Below are 11,054 nucleotides of genomic sequence, written 5' to 3' on the forward strand. Positions count from 1 at the left end.
CTTGAACCCGCGGGCTCAGGCAATCCACTCACCTCAACCTCCCAAAGGCGTGGGATTACAGGCTAAGCCACCGAGCCCGGCTAACAAGTCATATTTTAATCAGATTCCCTCATTGCCCATTTCTGCACAAAGCACTGTCTGATATAGCTTCCTTAAGCAAAGAGCTATAAGTGGAATAATTTAAATTAGAAGGGGAAACCAGGCACGGCAAACGCCATCCTTGATGGAAAGTTTAATGGAAGAAAGAAATGCATAAAATAGTCAATAACTAAAAAACAGCCTTTCTGTTATGATAAATCTATCCAAACAAGAATAAAGTGTGTTCATGAATCTAAATTAGGAAGTATGAAATAGAGAAGGCTGATATTGACAGAAACTGAAGTGAAAGAATGCAAAAAGATGTAAATATAGGTCCAATAAGAGCCAGAAAACAAGAAGTGTCAATAAGACAGCAGCAAATAAGAGAGAAAATCTGCAGTAGAAGGAGACAGAGACATCGATTTGTGTGAAGAAAAGCAAAAATATATATAAAAATAAGCAAAGGCAGAGGGGATAGTTAGCCACCTAATGGCAGAGAACTAGAGTAAAGATTCTAAAATTGTTGCTATTTAGTTCTTTTAGCACTACCCCGATTTAGTTCAAGTTTCCATTAGGCCCAGTTGTATTTCAATTTTTGTTCTTATAAGACCCTTTCTCTCTCTTATTATCTCATATACATAAAAAATTAATTTTCTTTTACGTGAACTGGTCAAATGATTCCTCCTATTTTAGTTAGGTTCTTTTGGTTGCAAGAATTATTTAAAAATGTACACAAGGCTGATTCCTATATGACTGATTCTATACATCCTTCAAGTAGAGGATAAATCAAACTGCACAGTTTAGTAAAACAATTTTACCAAAGGTCAACTGCTGCATTTATTACACAAAGTTCTCTAGTGGTCTGGTTTAATGCAAAATGAGTTTTACAGTATACTATCCAAAATAATGAGTGAATATCTAACTTTCAGGTCATATTTCATGGCAGAATCTTTTGAACAGGGTATTAAACAATGGGTAGAAATTGGACATGTGGACTGGGGATGTGGTAAATGTATTCCAGATAGATAAAAAAGTATGAGGAAAACCAAACATGGAAGTATAAAAAATATAAAATTCAACACAATCTTTCAAACATTAAATAAGTATGTCCTGAATAAGTAAACACATAAATGAGATCAATATCTTTAAAAGCTTTAAGCATTAGCTGGTAGGCACCCTGACCCTCATGCTCTGGACCTGGACAGAATCTGGCCACCCAGGCTGCTCCCAAAAACCACTTGGCTGAGAAAGACTAATGAATCCACCAAAGACAGCTTCTCCTTCTGGCAGCCAACATTTAGATCTGCCAGCACAGTTTAGTAGAACATTCTGGAAAGATGAAAATGTTTTTTATCTGTGTTGTCCAATACAATCCACTACCCACACATGCTACTGAACAATGGAATGCGGTTAGTGAACTAACTGTTAGATTTTATTTCACTTTAATTAACTTAAATGTAAATAGTCACATGTAGCTAGTGTCTACAACAATAGATAGACAAAGCAAAAATTCTCCTTTGCATCTTCAAAGAAGGACTAGTATGTGATATCATGGGCAACATCCTCAATAATATCACCACAAGAACTTCAATAATGGGTCTCTTACAGTCATATCTAAATAATAACATGGTACAACTTGGTGAAAACAACTCTATATGTGGTACATATACTCCTGAAATTGAGCTTGATCCAGGATAAAAATAGAAGCTAGCAAAATGGGTTCTATGTGCCCTCAAAGAAATGCTCCATAAATAACACTGGTAACAACTGTATTGATCCAAAGTACAAACAGAGTCATGCCTATAATCCTAGCTACTTTGAAAGCTGAGATGGGAAGATCACTTGAGCCCAGGAGTTTGACACTGCAGTGAGTTATGATCACACCACTGTACTCCAGCCAGGACAACAAAATGAGAGACTGTTAAAAAAAAAAAAGTACAAGCAAAGACAGATAAACACAAATGCTCCTCAACATACAGTAGTGTTATATACCGATAAACCCATCATAAAGTCAAAAAATTATAAGTCAAATGATCATAAGTCAGGAATATGATAAATAAATAATGCTGTTCTCACCTATGTATCCTTTGTATCAAACTACTGGCTATAATAGTAAAAACCTGGAAGTAACTTCATGGACAATTAGATAAAATTGTTAAGTAAATTATAAATATTATCTTGATAAGCTACTGCGGAGTCACTAAAATAATTATGGATACTACGCAGAAGCATAGTGCTAGGGTTTGAATGTCCCCTCCAAAACTCACGTTGAAATTTAATTGCCATTGTGACAGTATTAAGAGGTGGAACCTTTAAGAGATGATTAGAAAATGGGGGCTCTGTCCTCATGAATGGATTAATGCTGCTATCTCTGGAGTGGGTTAGTTAGCCCAGGAGTGGGTTTCTGATAAAAGGTGAAGTTTGGCCCCCATCCTCTCTCTGTCGTGCATGTTCTCTTGCCTTCTGCCCTTTCCCTCTGGGATGACTCAACAAGAAGGCCTTCACCAGATGTGGGCATCACAATCTTAAACTTCCTAGTCTTCAGGCTCATACGCCAAATAAACTTTTTTTGTTTATAAATTACCCAGTCTGTAGAATTCTGGTATAACAGCAGGAAGTGAACTAAGATACATGAAAATATTTACGATATATTAAGTGAAACAAAAAGGATAAAAATGGTATGCAATCTAATTACATCTATAGCAATTATTATATATGGACATTGATAGAATGATAGAAAACTAAACGTTAAAAGGCTATATTATTTACTACTAAAAGGTAGTAAAATTCAAAGTATTTCAAAGGAAAAACAAAAGAAAAGTATATCTAGAAGACCTGCAAAATCTGGACCATACTTTTAATAACAAGGAATTATAAGGTTTCCTAGCGTTCCTCTTGCCCAATGAATAAATGTATAACCATCAAATCTACTTATCATAGTCTAAAATTTTAACCTGTGGCCTAGAAAAATATTTTCATTTTCTATGAAAACAATATTAACAACTAGGTTTTGATAAATTTATAGATTTAATAAGCTAATGAACAATATTAATATGAATAATATGGATTGGGAAAGATGAAAGTCAAGTGTGTTTTTATGTAAAAGTATATACCTTAATATTAGTAGATGTATGAGAAATACTCTATTCTGAAAAAAATTATAAAAACATACTAACAGGAATTTGAATCTTATCAGAGGAGGAACAAAATTTTAAAAAGGAACTTTTGAAATACCTATTATGTTGACTCTTCCTGGTGCTCGAACATAAAACTTGGGAATGGATGCAAACTTGGATTTAAACATTTCCTTTAGCTTCAGCAGTCTGAAAATGAGAGTGCAATATTTTAGAATATCATATAATAGAAAATCCATAAGATTCACACACACTCCTTCATATACCTGCCACCATTAATTATTCCTTAAAAAATAAAGGCAGCCGGGCGTGGTAGAGCATGCCTGTAATCCCAGCACTTTAAGAGTCTCAGGCAGGAGGATCACTTGAGGCCAGGAATTTGAGACCAGCCTGGGCTCCATAACTAGACCCCACAAACAAAAATGGAAGGAAGGAAAAATAAATTGACCAACATGGTGGCGCACACCTGTAGTCCCAGCTACTCAGAAGGCTGAAGCAGGAAGATCACTTGAGCCCAAGAGCTGCGGTGAGTCACGATCATGACACTACACCTGGGTGACAGAGAGAGACTCCAACTAAAAAATAATAAAAATAAAAGCAAAATCTCCTAGTGACATACTTCCTTGAAAATCCCAGGACAAACAATATTGTAACCTCCTAAACAGCACCAAAGTATAGCTAAGCACACTGAAAAATTAAAAAGTTAAGATTGATGTAACAAACAGAAAAAGGTATTTCCTTCAATTATGAAGAATGTAGCTTCCTGTATAATCTTTAAATTATATTCAGGGAAGAATGTATTTATTTATACTAAAAGAAGTAGTATGGGATAGTGTATTAGTTTCCCAAGGTTGACATGACAAAGTACTATAAACTGAGTGACTCAAGAAAAAAGGAAACTTATTATCATGATAGAAAAATATATTAAATATTGTTGTAAAGTATTCAAACTGGTCTCTCGGAAATTGAACAGTCATCAGAAACTCTGTTCATATCAGTGTCTTTGGCTATCTCTTTCTTCTTGTCTCATTCTCCTATTCCGCCATAGACACCATTACCATGTCTCTCTGCTCAGTACCTTTTCAGTCAGCCTGCCCTTGTGAGCCTCTTAGTTTCCACTCCTCTATACCTTCTTTTTCCATGACACTGTGACCTTAACAACTCCAGTGTTCTATACTGATTCTCTGTTCTTTAGCACAAATTCTCAAAAGATATAATCTTTTGGGCAGAGTTTAGTTCAGGGAAGTCCAACCTTTTGGTTTCCCTGGGTCACAGAGAGTAAATAGGAATTGTCTTGGGCTGCACATAAATTATATAATATAATTAGTGTATATATATATAATAATCATACTTATTTTTTAATATTTTTACTATAAAGCTTAGAAAAATGAGAACAATATCAAACCAGTGAGAAACCTGACTTGTTTTTGTAAAACTAATCTATCAACGTCAGTTTGAGGGAAGTAGTCACAATTCGTAATGAGTTCGCAAGGTGTTCATCATAAATGCTTGTTTGAATTTTGCTTCTATGTGCTTCATAATTGAAAACAGCTGCTCACAAATCCATGTTCTGCCAAAAAGTGATGTCATGAATAAGGCATGATTATGAACATCAAAAATGGAACTACACATGGGGTCACAAAGAAAATAAATGCTAAAAAAAAACCTCATGATATTAAAAGATTATATGGGGCTGGGGGCAGTGGCTCAAACCTGTAATCCCAGCACTTTGGGAGGCTGAGGCAAGAGGATTGCCTAAGACCAGGGGTTCAAGACCAGCCTAGGCAACTTGGCAAGATCTCATCTCTACAATAAATCAAAAAATTAGCAGGGCGTGGTGGCTTAAGTATGTATTCCAGCCACTTGGAAGGCTGAGGTGGAAGGATCACCTGAGCCCAGCAGATCGAGGCTACGGTGGCTGTGAGTATGCCACTGCACTCCAGCCTGGGCAATAGAGTAAGACTCCAACTGAAAAAAAAAAAAAAGATTGTATGGGGTCACATTACTAGCTGTCCTGGGCTGCATGTGGCCTGTGAAGCTGCGGGTTGGACATGCCTGGTTTAGGTCCTGTATTCATACTGGTTCAAACATTTGTGACCAAGGGGGTGAGGTCATTGAGCACAAACAAGGTAATTTGTTTTAGTTACAGATATGATTACTTGTGTCTACTCCTTCAGCAGAGGCTGTGGATAACAACAAAAGATCTCAGCAGGGAAACAATAACTGATATCTCTAGCATTTCACTCAAAATATATTAGGTGTACTACCAGATGGATGTGGAAAATAGTGGTTGCCTAAATCAGTTTCTCTATATATTCTCAAAAAACAATTAAAACGAGAGCAAATACAATCTTCAAAAAACTTGTCTGCGATATAAGTAGAAAACAGAGAATATCAAATTTTAAGGTACCTAGAAGACAAGGTCAAAGACAACAGAGGAGGAGAAGGAAAAGAAGACAAAGAAAAAGAAGGAGAAATAGACCACAGTGAGCTACTGGCAAAGACATTGAGCAAAAGAGCTGGGCAGGGTAGTAGTGCCTGTAGTTCCAGCTAGCACAAAAGGAGGATTGCTGAAGCCCAGGAGTTCTGGCTTTAGTGTACTATGCTGATTATGTCCACACTAAGTTTTGCATCAGTACTGAGACCTTCCATGAGCAGGGAGCTACCAGTTACCTAAAGAGAGGTGAAGCAGCCCAGGTAGGGAACAGAGCCCATCAAAACTCCTGTCCTGATCAGTAGCAGGATCACACCTATGAGTCGCCACTACACTCCAGCATGGGCAATATAGACAGACTCTTGTCTGTTTATCAAACAAACAGAAAACAGAGAAAGAGAAAAAAGAGGAGGGGGAGAAGGAGGAGAAGATGGAGAAGGAAGGAGGAGAGGAGGAGGGGGAAGGAGGAGGATGCAGGGAAGGGAGAGGAGGAGGAAGAAAAATAAGAGAAAGAGGAAGAAGAAAGGATGAGGAGGAAGAGGAGAAAATTAAGCAAAAAAGAGAGAAAAGAAGGGAGTCATCAGAACTAAGATTCATTAAAACCACCACCAGAAAAGATGAAAGTAGAATAAATAGGCAATAGGTAAAAGTTAAAAGATACCACTGAAAACTGACAAAACAATGATTTTTTTCTGAAGTTATGGTATAGGCATACACAAGGATATTATCAAATAAACAAACAAGTAAAGCCATAGAAAAGACCAGGGCCTGTGCAGTCAGATAGATCCAGGCTCTAATCTCTTCTCTATATGTGATGAAATTCATTGACTTCATTCATTTTTATTTTTTTATTTTTTATTTTTTTTACATTTGGTTTCTCACTATACAAGACCAAGCTGACTTCATCTTTCATGACTACCCACCAGCCTATCACCTGGAGTCACAAGACTGGTTGCCCCAAGAACACCAAGGACAAAAACTTAGTGTTATCAATACTTAGGAATGCAGCTGCTGGAGTGTTTTTTGTTTTTGTTTTTGTTTTGTACCTTGTCTCCTTGTTAAAACTTCCAAAAGCTCTCCTTCCTCAACCCCCAGACCACACTGCCTCTTAGTGCCAGTACCATTTAGAGTCTGTTCTAAATATGAATAAACTTTTTTTGCTTTACCTTTGCAATTCTTTGTTTTATTCCCATAGCACTGGCCCACCTTGCCTAAGTTTACCCTAACCGTGATGAAGACTTAATTTAAAAGCAAAAATCAAATCCTTAAATCTGTTCATCTGAAGAGACAGAGGAAGGATAATTCTCCATACCAACTTGGGTATCAGGCAACCATGTGAGACTAGCTGAAGGTAGAACAGATGAGGGTGTCCACAGGGAGGGTGAGGACTTACTAGATCTAGATGGTGTGGGCAGGGTGCTGGGACCCAAGGGAGAACCAGCAAGTGAGTGGAGGCTTTAGAATTCCTCCGACTTCATTCCTTTTTAAAAGGAATGGAAAAATGTATTCCATAGACTTGTTAGAAAGATTAACAAGGTGGTGTAGGAACAATGTCTAACCCAGCATTGGCATGAAGTATGTGTTTAATAACTGGTAGTTGTAAATATTATATAGTTCCTGGGTTCAATATTATTTCTACCCTGTAGCATGTGAATATAAATCCATCGGAAGCAATGAAAGATGATAGATAATTAAGTATTTAATTTAGCATGTATCAGGGCAAGAAATCCTATTAGAGCACTAGGTAACTTTAATGATGCTGTTGATAAATCCTGGTGCTCTCTGCCCAGCTTCTTCCATTTTATAGAGAAGACTGAAACAACTCAGATTATTTGTCCAGATTCCAGATAGACTGATATAAAATATTAGTGTTTTTCAACAACAACAAAAAAGAAACTGACAAAGCAGATAGTATAAGGTTAAATAAGAAAATAATCTCTTATTTTTTAAGGACATTAAAAATATATAAGTGCAAAGATAACTGGTAGAACAAAAATATAAATCTTCCTAAATAAAGAAGTTTCAAAAATAAAGAAGCAAAATAAAATAGCTGGTAAATAAAGAAAAATATAAAATATAACATACAATTAAAGATTAAGCATCTCTAATTCAAAATTTCAAAAGCAAAATGCTCCAAAATTCAACATTTTTAAAGAGCAGACATGACATCATAAATGGAAAATTCCACACATAAGTACTTAACACAAACTTTGTTTCATGAATAAAATTCTTTAAAATATTGTATAAAATTACCTCCATGTTATGTGTATATAAGGTATATATAACATAAATAGATTTCGTGTTTAGAATTAGGTTCCATCCTTAAATATTATATATATGCAAATATTCCAAAATTCAAAATCTGAAAAACTAGTTTCATGCATTTCCGATAAGGTATATTCAACCTGTATAACATGACAGAACTGAAATCAAACATAAGAGTCACATTAATAAATGTGAATGGGCCTTATTTACCTATTAAAACAAAAAGATTTGAGTTGGGTGCAGTGGCCCATGCCTGTAATCCCAACACTTTGGGAGGCCAAGGAAGGCGACTGCTTGAGCCCAGGAATTTGAGACCAGTAACAGAGCAAGACCCATCTCTATAAAAAATCAAAAAATTACTAGGTGTGGTAGCACATGCCTGTAGTCCCAGCTACTCAGGATGCTGAAGTGGAAGGATCATCTGAGTCCTGGAGGTTGAGGCTGCCATGAGCCATGATTGTCATGATCATGCCACTGCATACTCCAGCCTGGGTGACTAAGTGAGACTCAGACTCAAAAAAAAAAAAAAAAATTGCAATTGACTGCTAAAACAAGACTGAATGATATGCTATATACAAGAGACACATCTAAAACAAAGTGATTCAGAAAGACTAAATATCAAAAAATTGGTAAAGATAAATTGGCAAATAAAAGAATTAGAAAACAGAAGTAGTAATCCTGATATCAAACACTGTAGAATTTAAGCCTAAGAGCATTAAATGTACATGCATAGAAGGGTACTTGTTAATACTGAGAGCCACAAATCAAAATAAAGATATGACAGTTTAAAAATGCCCCAAAAATCCAGGTGCAGTGGCTCATACCTGTAATCCCAGCACTTTGAGAGGCAGAGGCAAGAGGATCCCTTGAACCCAGGGGTTTGAGACCAGCCTGTACAACTTGACAAGACCTCATCTCTACAATAAATCAGAAAATTAGCCGGCCATCTGGCGCATGCCTGTAGTTCTAGTTACTTGGAAGGCTGAGGCAGAAGGATCGACTGAGCCCAGCCTGTAGAGGCTGTGGTGGCTGTGAGCGTGCCACTGCACTCCAGTCTGGTGATAGTGAAACTCCAACTCAAAAAAAAAAGGAAATGCCCCAAATAAAATAGCAATCATTGTATAAGGGAAAACTATAGGCAATGTAAAGAAATGTAAGTATAAATACCTTAACAATAAGAGATTATAAAACACCTCCTCAGATCGGGTAGACAAGAAAAACATACAGAAAAAATTCAAATAGCAAAGCTGCTAAAGTAAATTTTATGGATATACATATATATCAAACATTACACCCTAATAATAGGCAATATAACTTCTCAAGAGCACATGGAACACTTTCAAATATCAATAGTGTTAGGTCACAATAAAGCATTAGTAAATTCTATCAAGTGAATTCGTGTGTGTGTGTGTGTGTGTGTGTGTGTGTGTGTGTGTGTGTGTGTGTGTGTGGTCTTACTGCCACCTAAGTTGGCGTTCAGTGCCACACTTATGGCCACTGCAGCCTTGACCTGCTGGACTCAGGAGATCCTTCTGCCTCAGTCTTCCAAGTAGCTGGAACCACAGGCGTGCACCACAACTGGCCAATTTTTATATTAATTGTAGAGATGAAGTCTCACCAAGTTGCCCAGGTTGGTCTCGAACCCAGGGGCTCAGGCAATCCTCTCACCTCTGCCCCCCAAAGTGCTGGGATTACAGGTGTGAGCCACTGCACCCAACCAAGTGAAAATATTATAAACAACACTCAGAGGCTGGGCACTGTAGCTTACACCTATAATCCCAGGACTTTGAGAAGCTGAGACAAGAGGATTGCTTGACCCCGGAAAGTTGAGATCAACCTAAGCAACATAGCAAAATTTTGTCTCTACAAAAAAAAAAAAAAAAAAAAAAATTAACTGGGTATGGTAGCGCATGCCTGAAGTTCTAGGTACTCAGGAGGCTGAGGCAGAAGGATCACCTCAGTCCAGGAGGTGGAGGCTGTGGTGAGCTGTGATCATGCCACTGCACTCCAGCCTGGGCAACAGAGTGAGACTCCCAATTCAAAAAAAAAAATACCACACACACACACACACACACACACACACACACACACACACTCAGAACTCAATGCAATAAAACTAGAAATTATTGGCCAGGCACAGTGGTTCAAGCCTATAATCCTAGCACTTTGGGAGGCCGAGGGGAGAAGATTGCCTGAGCCCGTGGGTACTAGACCACCTGGGTGACATGGTTAGACCTTTTCTCTACAATTTAAAAAAAAAATTAGCCAAGCATGGTAGCATGCACCTGTAGTTCTGGTTACTTGGAAGGCTGAGGTGGAAGGATCACTGGAGACCAGCAGGTCAAGGCTGCGGTGGTCATGAGCATGCCACCTTATTCCAGCCTGAGTGACAGAGTGAGACTCCAACTCAAAAAAAACAAAAACAAAAAAACAACCTGAATATTAAAATAATTCACTAACAGAATATATGATTAATATTCAAAAATCAGTAGCTTTTATATGTAAAAACAGAACCTAGAGACTGGAATGGTAGAGAAAACTCCATTAATGTTAGCAACAAAAACCACTAAATACTTAGAAATGAAGTTACATGTGCAAAACCTGTTTGAGAAAAGCTTCAAAACACTCTTGAAATACACAAAATAAACATAAAGAAATTGAAAGATGCCCCCGTTCTTGGATAAGATGATCCAACAGCATAAAGATGCAGTTCTCACCAAGTTAATTTATAAATTTAACACAATCTCCCAAAAATACCAACAAGCTTTTCTTATGGATGTAGACAAGTTAATACTAAAGATCATATGAACAAGAAACATATAAGAATAGAGGGGAAAGCACAAAAAACAAAACACTATAAGGGAGGAGTAACCAAAGCCTCTGTAATTAAAACAGTAAGGTATTAGCACACAGACAAGCAGACTTTAGTGAAATAAAATAGTGTCCAGAAATAGATACACATACAACAATTTAGTATATGATGAAGGTGGCATCTTAAATTATAAGGCAATGGTGAATTTTTAATAAAAAGTTTTAGTACTACTGGATAGACTTTTAGGAAAGGGTAAAAGTAGATCCATATCTTATTTTTTTTTTTGAGTTGGAGTCTCACTCTGTTGCCCAGACTGGAGTGCAATGGCCGC

The 11,054-nt window shown here is 37.1% G+C and overlaps 1 protein-coding gene across 2 annotated transcripts in view; it reads right to left on the reverse strand.

Moving 5' to 3' along the window:
- The window catches only part of GALK2 (galactokinase 2), a 194,271-nt gene that overhangs the window by 163,735 nt on the left and 19,482 nt on the right, over nt 1-11,054 (reverse strand). Inside the window, exons 2-3 of one of the 2 annotated variants that reach the window (XM_021718509.1) lie at nt 10,344-10,346; nt 3,313-3,401 (exon numbers count right to left, since the gene is read on the reverse strand). In XM_021718509.1, coding sequence (XP_021574184.1) covers nt 3,313-3,401; nt 10,344-10,346 — 92 coding nt within the window. The remainder of the gene's footprint in view (nt 1-3,312; nt 3,402-10,343; nt 10,347-11,054) is intronic. The other variant, XM_008069892.2, reaches the window with a different exon arrangement.

Source organism: Carlito syrichta, unplaced genomic scaffold, assembly GCF_000164805.1.
Source record: "Carlito syrichta isolate Samal-C Ts95f unplaced genomic scaffold, Tarsius_syrichta-2.0.1 Scaffold312386, whole genome shotgun sequence".
NCBI lineage: Eukaryota > Metazoa > Chordata > Mammalia > Primates > Tarsiidae > Carlito > Carlito syrichta.